At 40.2% G+C, this 23,452-nt stretch overlaps 1 protein-coding gene across 4 annotated transcripts in view; it reads right to left on the bottom strand.

Annotated features, from left to right (window-relative positions):
* Positions 1-23,452, bottom strand: part of TMTC1 (transmembrane O-mannosyltransferase targeting cadherins 1) — a 261,487-nt gene that overhangs the window by 51,275 nt on the left and 186,760 nt on the right. For 2 of the 4 annotated variants that reach the window (XM_057556025.1, XM_007175693.2), the window contains 2 exons: positions 16,362-16,475; positions 2,023-2,166 (listed from right to left, as the gene is read on the bottom strand). In XM_057556025.1, the coding sequence (XP_057412008.1) occupies positions 2,023-2,166; positions 16,362-16,475 (258 nt within the window). The remainder of the gene's footprint in view (positions 1-2,022; positions 2,167-16,361; positions 16,476-23,452) is intronic. The other 2 variants (XM_007175694.2, XM_057556024.1) reach the window with 1 other exon arrangement.

Genomic DNA, 23,452 nt, shown 5'->3' with positions numbered 1-23,452 from the left:
AAAAAAATAAATAAATACAATAAAATTCAAGGAGTAAAAAGGAACGTGAAGAAGATGCATCCACTGAGGTATTGAGGCAATTAAGCCAATCCTGTTAGGGAGAGGATAAAAGAACAAAGCAAACCATCAGCTCTAAAGGTACCAAATGTGCTCTGTGAAGTTCAGAGGCAAGGAAACCAATTCAGTAAGTGTGTGGACTGTCAGCAACCTAACAAGCACAGATAAATGCATCACTGCTCTCTGATTCTAACCATGTTCACCCGTTTATTCCCATTTCTGATGTTTTCAATCTGTTTTTTTTTTCTTTTCTTTTTTTTAAAAATCTTTATTGTGGTATAATTGCTTTACAAGGGTGTGTTAGTTTCTGCTTTATAACAAAGTGAATCCGCTATACATATATCGCCATATCTCCTCGCTCTTGTGTCTCCCTCCTTCCCTCCCTATCCCACCCCTCTAGGTGGTCACAAAGCACAGAGCTGATCTCCCTGTGCTATGCGGCTGCTTCCCACTAGCTATCTATTTTACATTTGATAGTGTATATATGTCCATGCCACTCTCTCACTTCGTCCCAGCTTACCCTTCCCCCTCTCCATGTCCTCAAGTTCATTCTCTATATCTGCGTCTTTATTCCTGTCCTGCTCCTAGGTTCTTCAGAACTTTTTTTTTCTTTCTTTTTTTTTAAGATTCCACGTATATGTGTTAGCATACAGTATTTGTTTTTCTCTTTCTGACTTACTTCACTCTGTATGACAGACTCTAGGTCCATCCATCTCACTACAAAAAACTCAATTTCGTTTCTTTTTATGGCTGAGTAGTATTCCATTGTATATATATGTGCCACATCTTCTTTATCCATTCATCTGTCGATGGTCACTTAGGTTGCTTCCATGTCCTGGCTATTGTAAATAGAGCTGCAATGAACATTGTGGTACATGACTCTTTTTGAATTATGGTTTTCTCAGGGTATATGCCCAGTAGTGGGATTGCTGGGTCGTATGGTAGTTCCATTTTTAGTGTTTTAAGGAACCTCCATACTGTTTTCCATAGTGGCTGTATCAATTTACATTCCCACCAACAGCACAAGAGGGTTCCCTTTTCTCCACACCCTCTCCAGCATTTATTGTTTGTAGATTTTTTGATGATGGCCATTCTGACTGGTGTGAGGTGATACCTCATTGTAGTTTTGATTTGCATTTCTCTAATGTCAATCTGTTTTTTAAAGCATAGAAGTTAAATTCCATAGCTACCACCATTTCCACTATGATTATCGCCACTACTACCATTGCCGTTGCCATCACCAACTTGCCTAGACTTTATATTAATAGAAATACAAGATGCAAAAGTACCCCTTTGTCTTCAGGGAGACTAACTGCACCATCAGTCTTTTCCAGGGCAGTGAGTGAAAAGCAAACACCAGTGATTATGCCTGGGAGGTCTTCGGAGAGCAAGAGTCACCATTGCTAATTCCAAGAAAGCCTCAGTTTGTTTCTTACCTATAGCACAAACTGTGCATGAGCTGTGGTTATGCATTTTGGCTCACCTTTAGAGCATGCTGCTTTTCCTAGACCAGCACTTTTCCCAAGTATATTTATGAAATTCTTGGGAAATGCCTACCAAAAATGATTGACTTTGGGAAATGCTGTATTCCATACTCCCTTCTTGAATATTCACAGGGCATTTAGCATATTAAGGATTCTTGCAATAAAGGAACTATCTTTGCTTAATTCAGCATTTCCTAAGTTTATTTGACCATGTAGCCATTCCCTCTTCCCAGCCCTCTACAGACAACCTATGAACATCTCCCAGAACTAATACTTCCAGAGAGACACTCTGGAAAATACTCTTTTTGATTGATAAGGGATAGAATTAATTCAGATGAATATTGCATCCTCCCAACACTTGAAAACCCTAACTATTCTGCCCTAGGAAGAGGAGACAACACCACAACCAAATGAGTGTTGAAAAGGAAAGGATTTCTTGAAACTACAAGGTCTTCTGATCAAAGGTACACGTTCTACTTACCTAAGGAGATTCCCAAGATTGAAAAGAGCCCGGTTGTGCTGTGGATTTAGCTGGAGAGCCCTCTGATAGTACATCTTTGCCTCTGCTGTGTCTCTGGTCAGTGTTCCAAGGTTGTTCAGGGCACTTGCATGGCGCGGATACAACCTGAACAATTAGAAATATTAAGCCATGATTGTTCAAAAACTTCAAAGTTGGTCACAATTTGCTTGTTCTTCACCCCCTACTCCTCACCCCAGGTATGCCACAACAAAAATGAAACACTGAATTCTTCCTTTATTTTAATGGTATGTCTATGTCACATCTTAACAGTCAACCATTTGTGCACCTGCAGGCAAATAAACAAGGCAGGAAAACACATAATTGACACATGGTGGCATAAGTAAATTACCCCCAAAGAGTGCAAAAATAAATAGTATGCAAAGCTACCGGGGTTAAATAAATTCAGCTTGGAGCCTACTTTCCACTTCCTTTGATTGAAAATCCTCATTGCCACCGGTGCTGACTTTCTGGCCTAGCGGGACTGCTGACTAGCTGCCTGTATAATGCCCACTATTTACACAAGATGTTGGGAGTTCCCTGGATGAGGGATCTTCATGAATATATTTGAACTGGAGCATCAATAAAACCGCCATTATTGAGAAGGTGATACAAACGTCTCCCCATAAAAATAAACTTTCTCCCTCAAATGGCTCTCCATCTTGACTCTCCTATTCCATTTTGTCTCATTTCCCCGCTACTGTTATTTGACACCACCTGCTCTGATAGTGTCTGGGAATGAAAATCCTAACATAAAAATTTAAAAAGGCACGATGACGTGAAAACAGCGATCCTAATGTTCAAAAGCAAATGTAAAGGAGGACTGTGTACACATCAGCAAAGCAAATTTATGGTGATAAAGAAAGGAAGAGAATCAATTTACTTCCTTAACTAGAAACTATAAGGAAGGCAAATCAGCCTGCTGCTGCATACACAGCTAAGTTGATTTTGCTGCGCTCAGAGCGGACATATTTAGTCGTCAAACAGGTTCGCTCCATCTCTGTCACCCAGAGGATTTTGAATAAGCCTGTGAAGCTGGCTTTTAATGTAGGAAAGGCAAGATAATGCCCAAGTAATAAAAACAGGATCTGTACTTGTCAAGTCTCTTGACAATCAAATGCCATGCTTGTCCCCTCCCAGCCTGTTCCGCACCTTCTAAGAAGATCAATTTAATTTGGGGACAGAAGGGGATCCTATTAAAAGGCCAAGGAAGACAAGCTGCATAGCTTTTTTTTTTTTTTTAATCTTTGCCTAACCCAGAGTTTCCTAAGTTTATTGGACCTTGTAATCCTCCCTTCCTTACTGCCTTATAGCTCAGCTATTAGCATCCCTCAGTATTTTCAGGAAGACAATCTGTGTAATGCTCCTCCTAATTGACAAGGAATAGAATCAATTCAGATGAATGTTACTTCCTCCCAAGGCTTGAAAGCTCTAATTATTCACAATAATTCTGTAGGCTGTTGGGAGAGATACATTATGAGAGGAAGCTGGGAAAAAACACACACACACACAACGTGTTTGCTTCTTTCTGGTCACCTTTAATTAGCAAAGACAACCTGAGGGTACCTGGTACCAGTCCCCTAACACCCACCCTCACAGTTCTTGGGGTACACAAGTCCTTGGTGCTCTCTCATAGATGCCTCTACAGGACATCAGAGCTAAGAGAAGATGCTCTCGTACCTGCCCACTCATTCCATGCCCAGAACAGCCTCCTGGGAAGCTGTGTCTAAGAATTACTTTGGGAATGGTTACAGAGAGCATATCACAGCCAGGACTTTAATTCTTCCAATTAAAAAAAAAATGTTTGGATGTTGAGCAAAGCTCTCTGACTTCCAAAAGATTTAAGGGGGGGCGGGGGGGGGGTCCTGTGAACATGGTGAGAACAGTTCTTATTTTTTCTCTGATGACGAACAGCAAGAGACAGCATCCTGGTGACCTCTGCCTTCCCAGAAGAGGCAATTTCTTAAAACTTGGTCTTTTCCTTATTTCTTTATAGGCTTTGGAGCCCTCAGAATAAATGTTTGAGGTGAAAGCACTAAATATGGGAAAGGACAGTCTAAATTCAATAAGAGCATCTACGATGGGCCCCCTGTCATGCAGCTGCCCTCTCCCGTTGGTTATCAGCCCGCCTTTTTGGACTTTATCACCATCCAACTACCATTTAAAGGAATGGCATGGGGACTTCCCTGGTGGCGCAGTGGTTAAGATTCGCCTGCCAATGCAGGGGACACGGGTTCAACCCCTGGTCCGGGAAGATCCCACATGCCGCGGAGCAACTAAGCCCGTGCGCCAAGAGCCCGTGCGCCGCAACAAGAGAAGCCACCCAATGAGAAGCTTGCGCACCGCAACGAAGAGTAGTCCCTGCTCACCGCAACTAGAGAAAGCCTGCGCGCAGCAGCAACAGACCCCAACGCAGCCAAAAATAAATAAATAAATAAATCTAAAGGAATGGCATGTATTGATATAATACTTCCAAAGTTCACTGACTACAAAAATGTTTCTCTTTTTTTTTCAAACCAGAAACAGAACGTAAGTTCACACTGAACTCTCAAAAACAGAAACAAGCAGTGAGAAGGGAAGTAAAGAGAAACAAATATAAATACTATGAGGCAAAAAAAGGTCTTTAGCATGCCTTGTGCTCCAAGCTTAGGACAGGGCTTTGTGGTCGGGCACAGGCAGCGAAGAGGCTTTGTGTTAACAGAGTCCCAACCCTCCCAGGAAGGGGATTGCTGACATCTACTGTGATTTACTGAATCTATTGCCACTCACAGCCCTCCACCTGGAAAACGTGTGATATTGTTTACTCCTGGTAATAGTAAAGATCTGCTAGCAACAGCCCTTCCCTCTGGGCATCTGATTAGGTTCACTTAATCATGAGCAAGCATTACATTATTTATGAAACAAAGCTGAATTTCATGAAAAGGATTCTTTAAGCAGGTCAAGAAAAAATTATCACTTTTAATTTTGTTTTTTATATAGATGTAGACATTTTCTTAAAACATATACTCTTCTCTTGTTTACTGAAGACCTATGCAAGGACGAAACTTATTTTTGTGTGTTTACTTTTTAAATAAACTTGTTTAAATGAGCTTGGGTCTAATTCAACCCTGAGGTCTCCAAAAGGGGAATTTTCTATTAGAAAGATGAATAATTTAAGAGATGTCTATGTTGCTACATCAATTGTCAGGATAAATTAAGTGTGTCTTGACTTTGACGCCTACAGGTATGTTTTACAAAAGTTCTGGTAGTGATTATTCCCTTCCCCATGTAAAGAACCTTGACAAAAGCTTCACTGAAAAGGAGGAGAGTGGTAATTTTCAGTCCTGTTTTTTTAAGACCAGTGTGAACAGCCACTGGATTTTCTTTCTCAGTCTTACTCAACATTTATATTGTATATGGGGGCTCTCTTGCTATTTCCTTATTATTATTTTTTAAAATTTCACTGAGTTAAAATTTTAAAATTTATTATAGGGAAAATGTATAATATTGTCAAATAGTTCTGGGGTATAAGGAAGTTTATTCTTTCTCTTTAAAAAATAAATCTAGGTATAGAGATACAATTCTATGAGTTGAAGAGAATATTTTTCAAGTATTGTATGATTTATATTCTCAATTTATATTCTCTATGATTTATATTCCCATTTGAGCATTTAAGGGCTTCTTACTTTTTATCTGGTGGCCTTTCCTTAAGCAGAATTAATAAAGTAGGTAGTTAAGGACATTATTATTCTCCTCCATTCCCAGGCAACTTATCTCTGAAGAATGAATATCAACAACATGTTAACAGGAAATCATCACTGTGAGGGAACAGTTGCCTAAGTGAAAAACAGAAGTCAGGAGCAAAAGAAAATGGGTCTAAAAAAACCTAGCATGTATTAGTGATACTTTACATTTTAGAGTGCTTACCCATATACTATCTCATTTAACCTTCTAATTCTTCAAGTAGAATTATTGTACTATTTTCCAGTTGAGGAATGGGAGGATGGGAGAAATTAAAGAAAAAATAAATTACTTTAAAAAAAAATATTTCAGGAGTTGTGTTCTTAAGTGTTAAAAGTCAGATGGTTCCTGTAAATCTATGTATTTTCCCAAACAATCCATGAGTCATTCAACCTTCAGCAAATAAATATACTGCTATCAATTAGAGCTTCCATTCAGAATAATTTCCCTTTCTATGCTTGAGCCAGTCCATTCAGCTATGATCCTATAGGAACTACTTCTCAGTGACAGAAGTGAAATAAAGTCAATACTCGGGAAACGTGGCTGAGATTCTTCTTCGCTGGGAAAACCTGTCTCCTGCCATACAAAATACTCATGGTATCTCTAAAAAGCACAGTATTATGGGAAGCTATTTGGAAGTAAGAACATTCAGTCAGTGTTTAAGGCACAGATACATGCTCTCCGATCTACTGTTCTTAAGCTTCAATCTCAACTAAAGATCCATAGAGATAAGATGTATATGACTAAAGTCTAGTTTTATATTTTATTCAGTCATTTACTTTAAATTTTGTACACTTTGTTCAAAAGTTAGAATTCTGTTACTTTTTCATTATTTGAGTACCTTCTAAGGCATTTCATTGTTCAAGCAAGAGTGTACGTATCATGTGCTCCAGTTTGCAATTTCCTTTCAGAATATACACACCCTGATTTATTTATCTGATTTTCATTCCACACATTAATTTATTTGAGGTGAAGTATGCTAAGGTCAGATATTTATTTTCTATTTCCTGTTGAGAAAAAAAAGAATCCAAAAGAAAAACATGACTGGGAAAAAAATTCAACCATGAGATCCGTGAAATTTCACGGAACTAAAAAATACCCAAAGTCAACTTCATTTCAGGAGTCAGCAGCAGCCGCAGCATATTTTCAATCATTCTAGTCCCTGCCATTTCTCAAGTGCCTGATTATAAAATTTGAATCATCATGTCATTAAATTGCACCAGAATGACATTGATCATTTACCAGTCTACTTCTTTAATTGTCTGAAATCGCCATTAACACCCAGCAGCAAGTCTTGCCACTTTCTTTTGGTACCGTACTCCTTCCCATCCATTAGATAGTCTTCGAAAAAACCTCAAATGCAATTTAGGGAAGTATGACACACTCCAGTGAGGGGCCAACTAAATTATCTGATCTCTCACAATGGATGACCTCTAGTAGCGATCCAGAAGGACTCCACCCAATTGATTTTTCAAGACAATTTAGAGTAAAGCCATGTCCTCAGGAAATGACTCATTTTAAGTGGCTGTATTTTCCTGATTCCTGAGAATTTTCCTCTGGAGGTTGGGAAATGTATTGAATTAAATACTTCCTTGCTCTTTTAAATAGAAAATAGTGAACATATTTTAACTTTTCTCAAGGGCTTGGGGTGACCATGGTGAACTTTGGTTTTTGCGGCAGATGAATGGGAAATTACTCTGGTGGAGTGGAAATATAACTGTGATTGGAGTCAGAAGCCATGGGTGACTTTCTTGCTGTGTGATTTTGAACTTATGTCTGTGCTTTAGTTGCCCTCTCTATAACAATAAGGTCCATAACAAATTAACTCTCTGGGTGAACAAATGGGATGGTGGATATAAGATGTCCACCTTCATACCTGATACACTCCATACATTTGATGTTCTGGGGTTGGCTACAGGACCTCTGGGTGGGTGTACTTGGCTCTCTCCACAGCCCTAATGAACCCATGCCAGCAGGAAGCTGCCAGCTCTCCTTTCACGTGGATTTCTCATCCTCCAAAAAATCATTCTCCTCACTGCTAAGGCCTCTGACTTGCTTCCATCAGTCAAAATAACCTCCATTATTTCTTCATCACTAACCCAATGAACACTCAAGTTGTCTTGTATGCATCCATTTCTCCCACACCGCGGGTGCTCAGATGTGAAGGACATTTGGCCCTCTTCATTTTGAGAATGTAGGAATGTTCCTTGTCAAGCACTCACTCCAACAAAGTCTGTCAATCTTTCATCATCTGAAGCAAATGATCCCCAAAGGCACCAGAGCAATTTCCTCCAAGCCTTTCTGATATGCTCAACACCAAACGGAATTCCAGACACGCACAATTTTAAGAGCTACATCCAAGGTTATAAGGAGATTCAAAGTCTTATGTGACAGATCAATGTGCTTGTAGAATCTTTATTGTAATAACACTTCGCAGCATGAATAGCACTCTGGCTGTTAGATTGAGTTAGGAAAAAAAGACAGTGGTGGGCAGGAAGAGTGTATCCATGTTCGCAGTTATTAAGTGCCAACCAAGGACATCAGGAGGGGTGGGGAGGGAAAGGCGTGTGTATCCTGAAGATCCACCTCAGGAATTGGGGGTCACCACTGGCATGTAATGGGAATGGGCAGTGGCTAGGGGTGTTAAATGTGTGTAAGCATATTAGAGGGTGGAAACTGCAGTGGAGAAAATTGAAGCGAAGCAGAGGAACAGGGTATGCTGGGGTTGGCAGGGAGACCAGGGTAGGCCTTGCAGACAAGATGACATCACCTGGAGAGTCCTGAAGGGAGGGAGGGAAGCAGCCATTTAGAGAAGGAGGGGAAGCATTCTGGGAAGAAGGAAGGACAAATACAGAGTCTCTGTAATAGGCGTGAATGAAAAATGTTGCCTGCTGTATCAGTAAACAAAGGATGTTGCAGCCATCTAGCCATCACATTACAGCCACCCAGATGATGAGCCCTGAGGGAACTCAGGATAGAAACAGGATGCCCACCATCTAGCAGTCAACTGCTGCAGCCACCCCCAGTGGTGGACCCTGAGGAGACTCAGGATGAGAAAGCACAGGATACAGGCCCCAGATAGCTCAGGTGCATATCAAAGGAATGATTTCAGTGAGCCCAGACTCTTGCATCTTCCCATACACAGAAAAGCACTAAATTCCTTAACTTGAGATATCTGGTTTTCTTTAATTAACAGTAATCTTTTGATGTTCTGACTACCTGGCCTTTGTTGCAAAAACCCTTATACATCCTGTATCCCCCCACTTGCTTCTTCGGAGTGGTCTCTCAGAGTTATCTGAGACGCTGTGTCTCAGGCTTAAGTCCTCAGTTTTGTCCACCGAATAAAATGTAACTCTCAACTTTTAGGTCATGCATTTTTTTTCTGGTTGCCATAAGAATGTGACGACTGGTGTGTGCCTGGAGCCCCGCATGGCTGGAGCTGAGACAGCAAGAGGTGTAGTAGGAGGTAAGGTCTGAGAGGCAGGGGGACCAGACAGGGCAGGACGTGGAGACCACTGCAGGGGCCCTGATTCTCACTGTGACTGAGACGGAAGCAAGCAGAACGTTCTGAGCACAGGATTACTATGAACTTCCCTGTGGCTGCTGGGTTGAGAACAGACTGAAGGAGGGGAGGAAGGAGGAGTGAAAATAGGGGAATCCAGAGAACACTGCAGTAATCCAGGTGAGAGATGATGGGCAGTGGAGGCAGAGAGAAGTGGTCAGATTGGGGGTGTATGAATAACATTCACCGAGTTTATCATGGCCAGGTATTTAGACACTGCTTTACACCTTGTATGTGAATTATTCCAGTCCTATGAGGTAGGTAACACCACTATTCTCATTTTAACAGAAAATCTAAATGATATTCTGTTGAACTGTCATATTTACTTATATAAGAAATCATAAATTAAGCCAGTATAGTGGGTGCTGTATTATACCACCCAGATACCCCTCAAGTCTGAGGCACTTGACAGCTCACAGCTGAGTTCTTCTCTGGGCATTGCTTTACCCGAGGCTACTCTTCTCTGCCTGGGGCCAGTGATTGGTTGATAGGGGGTATAAAGGTTCCATCTCTTTCATGACAACTCTGAGGGGCCACCCCATCTCCAGAGTTCCCTAAGGGCTCCTCTGAGCCCCTGGGAATGCACTGTATCTCTCCTTCTCTCATCTTGCTTCCCTGGCTTCCTTCCCTGGTGTTCCAGAGAACACTCCTTAATGAACTCCCTGCTTGCTAATCTCTACCTTGGATTTTGTTTCCTGGGGCACCGCAGTGAGGTTTTGAAGTGAAATGGTGGTTTAAGGCAGAAAAAAGAGAGAGCAGATATTTTTGAATATAAATTATAGAACTTTCATTTTGAAATATAGTCTGTAAGTATGGCCACAATATGACTAAAATTCTAGTTTTCTAAATGAATTTCTAAATCAAATTCTTGTATTTAGTGAATAAAGCTGCTAGACTTAATTAACACAAAATATACATAGTGAGAATATAATTTCATCAACAAAAAGGAACAAACATGATTTCAATTGTGCTACTGGAAAGCATATTTAGACATTTATAAATAAAAGTACCACACCAACGGAAGAACCCCTCTCCACTTGTTAAACTTGGTTAACAAACGGTATTGGAATTTTCAATCTTTCCAGAAACACATGGCAGCTGGTATCTAAGGCCACCTGTAGCCATGAGAGTTATTTTAAATGTTCATTCAAAATAGCCTGGGTAAAGAAGGACTTCTTAAATAATCATTAAATTCTGATTTAAAAAAAAAGTTCAGGGCTTCCCTGGTGGCGCAGTGGTTGAGAGTCTGCCTGCCGGTGCAGAGAACACGGGTTCGAGCCCTGGTCTGGGAAGATCCCACATGCCATGGAGCAACTAGGCCCGTGAGCCACAATTATCTGGAGCCTGTGCTCCGCAACAAGAGAGGCCGCGATAGTGAGAGGCCCACGCACCGCGATGAAGAGTGGCCCCCACTTGCCACAACTAGAGAAAGCCCTCGCACAGAAACGAAGACCCAACACAGCCATAAGTAAATAAGTAAATAAATAAAATTAAAAAAAAAAAGTTCAAACTCTACCAGTTTTATAGAAAACATTTTTCAAAGGAATTATAATAACCTTATTGATATACTCAGGACATCAATGAGCAGTGGGTTCATTAGACATAGATTTCTTTACACTCTAACGATATGGCTTTCTTCAATAATCATTGTCTTATTACTTCCTTTTCCCACATACACTTATTATAGTCTAATGGAGTCTCTGTAGACTTCCAGTTATCCACACAGGAGGGAATACAAAGAATGAGAGCAGTGGGTACCGTTATCATGACAAGTCTCTATTTTATGCATTAAAAAATTCCAATCAGAAAGATGTTAGCTTCTCCTTTCCCATGCGTTAGCCAATTAAACATCAGTTGTAGACTTCTTTTGTACAGGAGTTTTAAAAGTACATTTCTTTCCTTTTAGTTATGCCAATAAGAAGAGCCTGGTCAGGGACTTCAACCCACCCCTCCCCCCCGCCCCCATGAACACAGTTTCCTTTCCCTTCAGATTTTCTATTTAAAACCTCAACAGCAGATACATTAGGAGTGGACAAGGCCCCTCTAAGGATACCAAGGCTGCCCAAACACACCTGAGTTCCCTCAGGGCAGGGGAATGCATCTCCTACTCAATAGGACTTATGGGAGGGGGGACATCTTAGATGATTTCTGTGTATTTCATGTGAAACCATACCTGTGAAAAGAAAATAGCTATCTGGGTGACTGAGGATCACAGCCCTTTTATAAGGATGAAACCCTGAATGTGGCTGATATCCAACCACCTGGGGTTCATCAGCTAGTCTGGGTATGGCAGGGGCTTACTGTGGAGGCTGGAGGGAAGAGGACATCTAAGTGAACAAATGTTCAGTGGAACATGGCGCATTTTCCTGCTGACAGTGAAGAGACTTTGTTGATCCACCTGAACAAAGGTGAACTCTATTCTCATTCCCAGGTTCAGGGTTCTTGATGACCAGCCTGTATTAACCAACCAGTAATTGAGCCTTGCAGGAAATCTAATTATAAGATGAAAAACAATTTCCATGAGACTCTATCACCTATAATGAAGACTCTTTTAAAAGTCTCTTAATTGTGTCATCAGATTTGCAGATGTTCTCTATTCTCTGTAAAACATATTGGTGGATGCCTATAACATAATAAACCTTCTCTATAAGCCTGGGTCCTTCTGCTCCCTTAAGTTAAGCTACATGACTGCTAAGAGCCAGTTGTTCTTATTAACAGATTTATTCTAGTTGTTTATTGCAATTGCACAATATAATGAAATACTTTGCAAACTGATAAAATATAAAAGTAAAAAAGAGAGTTGTGATTTTTATGAAAACTAAAAAGTACTCTGGAAATACTCAAAAAAGGGAAGTCACTCAAAAAAATTGCTGTTGAATTCGATGTAAGATTAATTGTAAAAGGCTGGAGGAGAAAAATCAGAAAAATCTCAGATAGCCTTTACATTTTTATTCTACTTTAAAAATGATCACCACAGAAATGAACTGTGGTTGTAAATTTTGCAGATTCTAATCAGTAGACTCTTACTCAAAGGAAAAACCTTGGTTTGACATTAGAAGACTTGGTGAATGGACATACATGTAAAATTTTAGGGTACAATAAAACATTCAAGAGTGTGCATGATTTGTTTTATGATTCTTCACTTTTAACTGACTTTTTAAGGTAATCAACAAGCTACCGGCCAAGTACACATTCAATATCTTCTGCATTTTATTCGGGCAGGGCCACTATCTTTTCTTTTGGGCTTACTGAATGAGTCATTTCATGGGAGTTTCTGTATAGGAAGAGCTGAATGGCTGGGTGGACTTTCTGTTAGGGAACCATTGACTGAAACCGCCCACCCTGGCCAGGCACGTTAATAAGTGCTTGCATGAGTTGTCTCACAACAGGAGGTCCGGATAAGGAACACAGTGCTGCCACCAAAAACTAACCAGGAGAATTCAGGAGGGGCCGAAAGGAGGGAGGAGATGCCATAGTATGTCCTGCCAGCCTCCCAGAAGCCCTCATGCTAGAATCCACCTTGGCTGAGAGAGACGCACACCACCAGTAAGGACCCTGAGTCAGACCAAATATGGGCACAAACAAGATGATCGGCCAGAGACAACGCGGAAAGCTAACTCATTACCATAAAACCTAAGACTGTGAGCCACATGGCAAAGCAGTTCTCCTGGGTTCCCTTACCCTGCTGCTCTCTGCCCGGGTGCCCCTTCCCAATAAAGTTTTTTGCTTTGTCAGCACATGTGTCTCCTCGGACAATTCATTTCTGAGTGTTAGACAAGAGCTCAGTTCCGGGCCTGGGAAGGGGCCCCCCTTCCAGTAACATTTCTGCTCCCATCATACGAGGTGAAAATAGTAGAAACCTTGTTGAGAGTAACTTAATGGTCAGAAAGCTGTGGAGGCATATGGTAGCTCCACCAGTGGTGTTCTGATTTTCCAGCATAAAGAATCCCAAACTTTATAACACCCCATTAGGTATAAATATGAGAGCCACTCCTCACAGAAAGGAAAGCTTACATTTGTGTTTATGGAGGACTTAGGGAAAGTATTCTGACAACTTTCTTTGATGATTTGGGTCTTAATCTGACTCTGTATCCTCAGCTGCAGCATTTTTCTGGGGAGATCTCCCTTGTACTACAGAAATATAATACATGAGGTGCACCAAAATGGAGAAGTCAGTCAGTGGTATTTTTACATTTAAAAAATAGAATGAAGTTAAAAAGCAGAAGAATATTCGTGTCATATATAATTACCAATTTAATATAGTGTTATTTTTAGAACTGTAAGCCAGCCAAAAAGATACTGGTGTAGATACAACCCTAATGACTAATTTCACCATTGCCTTTGGAATCTATACAGTCATTACCACAGGAACGAATAACTGTTGGGGCTGATTTCAGATAATACCACCTTTAATCCTGCATTTCCCTAATTATTCTCTTTATTGCTGTTGCAAATGTGGCAAACATCAAGATACATCAAAGGTGAAGTAGGGTGGAGCAGTTGGGAGGGGAGGAATCCCTGTGTTAGCAACCTCCACAGAGAAAGAGTTATATTCAAGTAAGGGCAGTCTTCCAGTCACCTAGGATAAATAATCATCAAAATGATGAATAGTCCCAGTATTTTCCTTTTCTAACACAAAGAGTGACAATTTACTTAAATTTTAAAAAAACACAAAAAACCACATCCATTGAAAATTTACCATGGAGGTATACATAACAAAAATGATGATACTTTAAATCAGAAATATTTTGAGCTTGGTCTGAGATGATGAAATATTTCACTAATTACTATGCAGTATATTTTTAGTTTTAATTGTCTTTACCCCATTTCTCAAGGGACAAGTTTCTTCCACAAGCACAGCTGCTGAAGCAAACATTTATTTTTATTGACAGTGGAAGTCCCAACCAGCTACTGTAATTTTGTAAGGTCAGCTGCCGGAGAGTTTTGCTTAATTTATACCTTTTCCCCAAGTTGTGCCCTAAGGTCTGCCTTATTTTTCTGTTTGAACTTCACAGAAAATAGTCTGTTAGAATGAAACAAATTTACAAAGATACTGATATACTTCCCTCCAACCAATATTTTTCAGGCAAACTTACTGCTCTTTTCTTCCCTTTAAGAATGCCACCTAAAATCATGAAACACTAATTAATTATTAAAGCCAAAACACACTTTATTTGCTTAAATGTCCCTTGAAGGAACATGCCTTTTAAAAAAAAATATTTTATATTGAGAATAGTTGATTAACAATGTTGGGTTAGTTTCAGGAGTACAGAAAAATGATTCAGTTATACATATACATATATCTATTCTTTTTCAAATTCTTTTCCCATTTAGGTTATTACAGAATATTGAGCAGAGTTCCCTGTGCTATACAATTGGTCTTTGTTGGTTATCTATTTTAAATATAGCAGTGTGTACATGTCAATCCCAAACTCCCAATCTATCCTTCCCCTCCACCCTTCCCCGCTGGTAACCATAAATTCACTGCCTAGGTCTGTGAGTCTGTTTCTGTTTTGTAAATATGTTCATTTGTATCATTTTTTGGGGGGGCGGGGGGAACATGCCTTTTTAAAAATAATATTTCCTCATTTCAAAAATAATACATGCTCATCGTGGAACATCCGAAGCACAATAAAAAGTCTAAAGAAAAAATTAAACCATAATCTCACCAACCAGAGATAAGCATTGGAAATATCTGCATAAACTGGCTTGCAGTGAAAAATATGATTCTTTATTAAATCTTTAAAAATGTTTTCTATTTCTTAATAAAAACTTCTTTCCTCAATAAAAAGCTTTGTTACAATTATTCCTCTTGAACTTATATTTCTTGTAACCTTGGAAAAGTATTTAGTAGGGAGCTTGATGTGTACAGTTTAAAATTGTTGCCATATTGAATACTAAATAGCAGGTCCTAAAGTGTAAAAGATTTGATTGATGAACAACATACTTAGGTAGAACACTGTTCAAAAGGATAACTATAAAAATTAGGTCAGCTACTTTAAGAAAGACAATTTCAAACTAAGCTTTGAGACAATCCGTTGAGGGAACTTCAGTGAAATGTATGATTTGTTTGGTACACATATTTTAGAGCATGTCCCAAAGTGAAACAGTATCAGAAAATTCAACCAAATGTGGGACATACTGCAGAGGCATGGAAACCTCTTTGAAAAACTCCTGTGAGCTTCACATTATTCAATAAAGGAGAGGATTTGCCCACATTAGGAAATTCCAAGGCTGTGTTTGCTTATCACGTCTCCACACATTCAAGGTTAAATACATTTACTATCTGGAATCTCTTAGGGAAGACTACCTTGAAAGTCAGAGTTGCAATTTAAAAGAGTACCTAAGGGCAATGCAGACAGCTGCTGGTAACGCAGACCTTAAATTTGAATTTCCCTTAAAAGTCATCTCTAAAGCCATGTTTGGTATATTCTCTTTTAGTGGATGAGTATAAGGAGAGTGTCAAGGCTGTTCATATTTTTAAATTTTTAAAAACTTTTAAAACATTAGAAAAACATATACTGTATATATATTTATATATATACATACCTTATTAACATATTCGCAACACGGTAATCAAGTGTCTTCTCATTTTCCTTCTCTTTAATACAATTATCAGAGTATGTTATTTTTATACTCCAATTCTTTATAGAAACCCTCTTAGATATTTATGTAAAGAGAGAAGCCTAAGCTGGGAAGAATTCACTAGAGTAAATATCCTGAGAACTTACAAGTATGTTTTTGACAACCAACTCCTATTGGTCTGTATATGTGTATTCAACTGTGTCACTTCACTGCATAATGTGTAGCAATGGAAATTTTTACAAGACACTAAAAGTTAAAAGCAAGGTAGACTTAGACTCAAACACTGAGCCGAAAGACTTGGAGTCCCAGATCTATACCACCTCCAAGGAGATGTTCACTGTCAAGAGAAACAAACAACCCCCCAAATACTGGGAGGGGTGAGTGAAATAAACAAGGGCCTAAGAAACACAACAGCCGACACCCATCTGCTGCTTACTTGAGGGCCGTTCTGTAGTGGTAGATGGCTTCCCTGTTCCGACCCTGGTCCTTCAGGAAATTGGCGTAGTTGTAGTGAACCTTGGCATTGTGGGGCAGAGTCTGAACTCCAGACCTAAAAATTAATAAATTTTAAAAAAATGAGTAACAAAGAGTACTGCTTAAGAATGTTGTCAGTTTCTTTCATGTTTTACTCACAGTTTCATGAACCTGTATTTGAAATGTCCATTGCATCCATCAAGGCCAAGTCTTCCAAAATTTGTGGATTATATGAGTTACTAAACATGCTTCTGTGGTAAACAGTGAAGGCTGTGCAAAACTGTGTACAACTAAACAAACACGCTAACTGCACATGAAGCAGAGGTGGCAGGATGTGGTAAGAGATGAGTCTTTGGGGGAACAACCCGGCATGCTCAGGTTAATTCAGTTTTTTCCTTCCTTCCTTCACTTATAGCTTTCCTTTTTTTTAAAAAAAAAAAAATTGAGATTGTCTATAAAAATAAATCATTACAAGAGGGATGACTGTAGACTGGCTTCCCTACTAAGGTTTATTGGAGATAAATGCTTCCCATGTACTAAGCCGGGGCTAATTTAAAAAAAAATAAAGACAGGTATAATTATTCTACAAGTTGCAGATAAGGAAAGGAGGTTTTGCTCAGAAAGGTTAAAAACTTTGCTTAAGTGGTCAGTGTGTTAGTGTGCTCGAGCTGGTAAAACAGAATACCTGGGGAGCCCCAGAGGGTAACACTGAAGCTTTGAAGATGACACAAGGAGGAAGACCTGCTGTCGTTTGTAACTGCCTCACAAAGTTACCCTGCACGAGATCAGATAGCTGGTAACTGGCAGGGATGGGATTCTGACCCGAGGACTTTGCTCCTAGAGTCCCTGTTGCCTCACCTGCAAGGAGGTGGTGGCAGGGGAGTGATGAAGGTAGATGGGTTTGGGGGCTGTCTGGAAAGAAAACTCCTGAAACCTACATGGGTTAAATGCTGGAGTGGGGCAGGTGATGAGAGAGAGGAAGCAGAAAGGATAACAACCTAGTTTCCGGGCAATTGAACTTTAAATGCACTTCCTCTTCTAGGTGACATATTTTCATTTAATTTTTAATTTAAAGGTAAGAACACTAGGGGAACTCCATACAAATTAAACCTGTTAGGATAATACGTCAGGGTATTGTAAGCTTTGTTGAATTTTTGTTGAAATAACAGCCCCTTAACGTTATAAACCAAGAAACAAAATGTTTTTAATTTAAAAAGAAATAAATAAAAATGTTCAAAGGCAAAAAAAAAAAAAAAAAAGCCCAGTCCCTTAGGACCAGCAAAGACTGTTCCACTTAAAATCCACTGACCAAGTGCTTGAGGAACTCTTGAGAGGAGAGAATTTACAGGGAGTGTGGGCAGCTAGCAACCAACCCAAGGGCAACATCACGTGACAGCAGCAGACTTCAACTTACACAGAGCTGTTATGGTGATGTCAACTGCACGGCAGTAGCTAGGATGTTCTGTTGTGTGTGGGGTGTAGCTGGAAACAGACGGGCTGTAGATCTGTATTAAGAGCAGTTAGACCCCAGACCCTCTTCCCCACCAGGCATATCCAGGTGACTATTTCCTCTATTCTTTCCCCATCCCAGCAAAAGGCAGGAATTTTACTCTCTAGAGAAGTTGAATCAGAGAGATCAGGAACAACAGGTACAGCTGAGGGCCAGAAGAGCTGTACCTCCAAGGTAGATTAAGTGAAAATATATATTCTGAACAGTGGAATCTCCCTCACCCCATTATCCCCAGGTAAAACTCTGCATACTGGAAGCCAGGATTGGACTCCATGGAGGAGATTGGAGGAATCCTCTCACTGGAAACCGACTGACCCAAGACAAAAGATTTACAAATGCTGCCATTTGGGTGCTCCAGTGAAATCATCAATCTCCTTCAATTACCTTATGGTGAAGCTCACCAGCTAACACACAAAGCTAGAATTTTAATATAACATTTCAAATGGACATTACCCAAAGTACATTAGGTCATGGGGGCAGGACCAAGTTCAGAGTGATGATAGTAATGGCTTTTTAAAAAATCCAATTTCTATACAGGAAAGTGTCTGATTTTTCTATCCAGAACTAAATAGTGCATGGTACAGGGAGATTTTAAAGTAACTTTGATTTCAGCATATATATAACTGGCATATTTACTGGAATTGATCCTCCCTTTTGTGTGATTAGCATAGTTGCTCTACTATGTTTCACCCGAGTTCAGCCTGTGGAAAAGCGTCCTTGCTAAGATGAGGACATTGTTCAGTGATGGCAGGATGGAAGTAATCATATTTGTAGCAGGCAAGCAGGCATGGGTGGAGTCACTGAAATCCTAAGAACACACTGCTTTTCCCATTGTTGTTTTTGACCTTTACGTTCTCTCTGTGATATTTTACTGCTACGTTTTTCCAGTCTCTCATTTTACAATAAACAGTTTGTGAAAAAAGGAAAATAAACAATTGACCAAAGGCAAAACTTTCCAGGTCACTCTGACTGGCCAGGTTGCTCCTCCTTCCGGGGTCAGTCTCATCAGTTTGCTTTTGGGATGTTGTGATTGAGTCATCCCAACTGTCTTAACAGAACATGCAGCCTTACACGTATTTACTCCATAAGGAAATGTAGGATTCATAAGTTATGGGGCTGGATCCCAAATCCTATTAATAACTACAACAAGGATTATGAATTAAGGTCTCCCTCTGAACTCAGGATCTTAATTCATGCACTTTGCATTTCTCCCTCACACCTCTCGTTTGCAGAAGATTTGAAAAATAACAGAGATATCAAGCCACTTCTATCAGGTATCTCTCCAAGTTTGTAGAACATCAGTTTGTTTTGTTGGCATTACTGGAACAACAGGTCAGGAGAATCACCCCCAAATTCCTGATTAGAAAACAAACATTAAAAAAAATGTTCAGCCAGAGGTTAACAGGAAAGGAAAGTAAGAATTTATGGCTCTCCTCAATTGTGACCCTGTTTAACTTGAGGTTTCCAATGCCACAATCAGGTTAGCCAGTGCTTATGGAGGTTCATTTTGAATCAAGCGCTGAGCTAAGCATCCATTTCCATGGGCTATCTTCTTTCACCCTTTCAACAACCTATCCGATGGGTAGTATTACTGTACCTCCCATATGATGAGGAAATTGAAGCTCAGAGAGATTAAGACCATTTTCTAAGGTTACAGACTGAGTAAGTAGTTGAGCAGAGATTTCAACCAAGGTCAATATAAGGTCAGAATCATTCTTGAAGTTGGTCAACGTTTGATAAACCAAAAAGGTACCGCAAGATACTAGAAACATTAGAATTTCACTGGTAAACAAACTACGGCCTGATGGGCCACAGACATATCAATGTGTTTACCTTTTTACATAGATGTCTTCGGCCTCTTTCCCAAGACAATGGCAGAGCAGCTGCAAAAGAGACCATAGGGCCCACAAAGCCTCAAATATTTACAGTCTGGCCTTTACGAAGGAATTTGCCAATCCCTGGTTTATGTTCTCTGCCCTGGGAGGTCTGCTTATCTCTCTGCCTCAGCAATTCAGAGAGGAGGAAAGAGAAATGTGTTTCCTACAGGGAGGGAAGAAGATCTAGGCCATAAATTCTTAACTGGTGGTCCGCAGATCACTTAAATAGTTCATGAATGGAATTAAGAGAGACCCCAAACTGGATGCAAAAGAAAACATGCTGGCTTTGTCTTTCTAAGTATTTTGAAGATTTGGGGGCGTGGGAAGAAAATATTTCATCAAATTGTGTTATTTTGGTACCAAAATATAAAAGTCTGGGCTGTCATTAGGAGCTATGCACTTACCCTCTCCTCAGGTTAGATAGCAGAATAATCTCCTGTTCTGAGAATTAAAGAAAATGTACCTTGCAGCTATGATTATAAACATCTCTCATTCTGTCTCTGTCTGTCTCTGTCTCTCTGTCTGTCTGTCTTTCTCTGTTTATATTGGGATTAGCTTAAGTTAGAAAACATAAAGCAAAAAACAGGTGTGGTGAAATATATGTATTCTTTGGCTTTTACATCAGATTTGGGTTCAAACCTGACACCTCCTTTTCACAGCGATTTCTTCTTGGACAGACTGCTCTCTCTCTGAGCCTCTGATGAGACACAAGTGCTGGGTTCTTGTGCTTTTGTGTGTGAGGTTTTTGCCAATAAAAGTACAAAGCTGTGAGGGGGAACGTCCATCTATATCTCCTAAAAATACATCACTCAGTGGGATCTTTTTTTGTGACAGGAGGCCTCAGCTGGAAACCCTGGAATTTGACTGAAATTTGGATTTTCTCTAACACAAAGGTCTGTCCTAAGATATTCTGTAAGATCGTTCATCGTATTGCCAAGCAAAACCACTCTATATAATTAGAGAGGCCTCAACGAGACCATATGACCTAGGATGGTCAATGGGTTGATAGTCTGGAACAGAGGAGAAAACAGAAACAGGGCCTCTGTCAAGGACATCACCTCATCTAGAACCACTGCAACTTCTTCTTAGTTGGCCAGCTCCTGGTTTTGGCCACTATGGCTAATTTAGGTTTTCCTTATCCTTCCAGGTTTTCCTTATCCTTCCAGACTGAGCTCAGGCCAGACTGAGCTCAGGCCAAGCGAACGGTCCTTGAAGGCTTGGGTTGGTCCCAGTCACCTGCCTGCACTTACACAGCACCCTGCTCTGCCTCTGTCTACCACCTGCTACATTACGTTCAAATGTGTTCATGTGTCTGACTCCCATCCAGACCTCAGGCTCCTCTAGTGTCTCGCCCCACCCACTGCTCTCTCATGTCCTAGAACACAGTGCAGAGCAATAATCTGAAAGCCTTACACAGTGTTTATCATACTGCCCTATGCATCTTTCACATACTCTTTTATTCTTACAGTACACCCAGAAGATAGACACTATCATTATTCTAAATTTTTAAAATTTTTCCTTTTCTAAAACTTATTTTTTAATTGAAGTACAGCTGATTTACAATGTTGTGTTCGTTTCAGGTGTACAGCAAAGTGATTCAATTATACGTATATATGTATATGTGTATATATATATTCTTTTTCAGATTCTTTTCCATTATGGTTTACCACAGGATATTGAACATAGTTCCCTGTGCTATATAGTACATCCTTGTTGGTTATCTATTTTATATATAGTAGTGTGTATATGTTAATCCCAAACTCCTAAATTTAAAAATAAGGAAACTAAGGCATGGAGTGGTTAAGTAACTCACCCACGATCACACAGCTATTAAATGGTAGAACTTGGAGGAAAGCCAGAAAGCCTAATTCCAGACTCCACACCAGCCACTAATCCTATCTTGCCTCAAAGATTCTTGGTAAATGTTCAACTGATTTGAACATCACTCAGGAAAGATGAGTACATATAAACATCTGGTCTTGAAGGAAAAAGAATAAACTTAAAGTCTCAGATACTTAAAAGTTTTCCCAGGACATAAATAAATTATAATAGGTAAAGTTTTCTAAAAATTATTGATAGCTTGATTTGCACATTACACAAAATTCCATTTGATCACCAAAGGCCTCTCAAGACACAAAGTCTCTTTAAGCACATATGTGGAATGCCTGTGTTTTAGTAATCAACTGTTCACTTCCTACATGCTTCCATCTAAAAAACCAGAAGTCTCTGCATGCAAGGTCAATGAGCTTTTTGTTTTTCTGTTTTCCTTTTTTTTTAAATCGCCGGCATCAGCTGTACAGGGTTTGAACACTAACTTGTCATCCTTGAGATAAAATGCTGTCTGCCAAAATCCATCCTCAGAGTTGCACTGATTAAGCAGTAAACATCATTAGAAAACACAATCAATCTTAGTACCTTTATTCAAGGAAAGGATTTAACACGGGGCAGAACAATTTTAAAGTTCCTCATAAAAGCACTGACTATTGAAAGTGAAAGAAAAAATGAATTAAGCCAACAGAAACCAGGAGGAAGTTATACTCCTGAACTTCCATGCCCCTGTGTTTACAGAATGACCTCAGCAGTGGGCAGTAAGAGGGAACAAGTCCATTGTAGTCCGTGAGAACTGCAATGAAGTGGGGGGTATGACAGGGACGGAACAGAATCTGAAGCCTAAAAGTGATATGCAATTCCTAGAAAAAAACCCACAGGGCAACAGGTCCCTATAGTACCCCCTGAAGTAATGATGGTGACAATGATAATGATATAGTAACAGTAAATAAACTGATAAGACATGCATGCATGCCAGACTAAATTTTTTTCTATTAAAGAAAGTTAAATTGCCCAATAGCAAAATCAGATACATTGTTTTAAAATGGTAGAGGAGTACAGTGAACATTTGTCTTACTCCTTCATTCGTTCATTCACTCATTCACTCACTTCTGGCAGCCCAGAGTCTGTGCCCTTTTCTGGTGCTTGGGTTTCCTGTGGGGAATTCCCTCTTGCTGTGACATCTCAGTGGAAGCCCAGGGGCTCTGCCTGCCCTAACTCCCCCCATGGAAATCAGGGGAGCGTCTTTGGCCAGTTCTGTCATCTCAGTGCCCTAGTGGGGACAAGGGGCAGGCACACGACCTAAGCTCAGGCCTAGTCAGAGGATTTTCTTTTCCTAGGACTGTGATATGAAGAGAGAGAAAACTGGGGTACATTTACCCTCCATTCATTCCTTTGCAGGTGCCCAGGTCCCCTCAAGACAGACTATCCAGACACCTGTTTCCCGTCTGCTACATGCTTGCTTCCTCACCTACTCCCCAATTCTGTGCGCTCTCCTATGCTCTTTCCATATTTTCTCCTTCTGAAAGTGACTCCAACTCTGTTTCAGTTGTTTGCCTCCAAAGAATAAGTGTTGGGTACTGGTCGATTAGGGAACCAAATAAAAACCACATTGACTGAACTGGCCAACTGGGTCATAAGTGAGGACAGAAGCTGGAAGGGGTCAAAGACTGGGGACCCCTGGGAGACTGGGAAATGCTGCTGGGAGGCCAGGTGTGGCTGAGCCGGGGAGGCCAGGTGAAGGTCACCAGGGCTGTGACATCAAGGAGACAGACTAGCCCAGAAACACAGCATGATGAGCAACCCAAAGGATGTATTATACTTTACAACAATTTAGGG

The sequence above is a fragment of the Balaenoptera acutorostrata genome, chromosome 11, assembly GCF_949987535.1.
Source record: "Balaenoptera acutorostrata chromosome 11, mBalAcu1.1, whole genome shotgun sequence".
Taxonomy (NCBI): domain Eukaryota; kingdom Metazoa; phylum Chordata; class Mammalia; order Artiodactyla; family Balaenopteridae; genus Balaenoptera; species Balaenoptera acutorostrata.
This window is presented reverse-complemented; position numbering and strand designations above follow the sequence as displayed.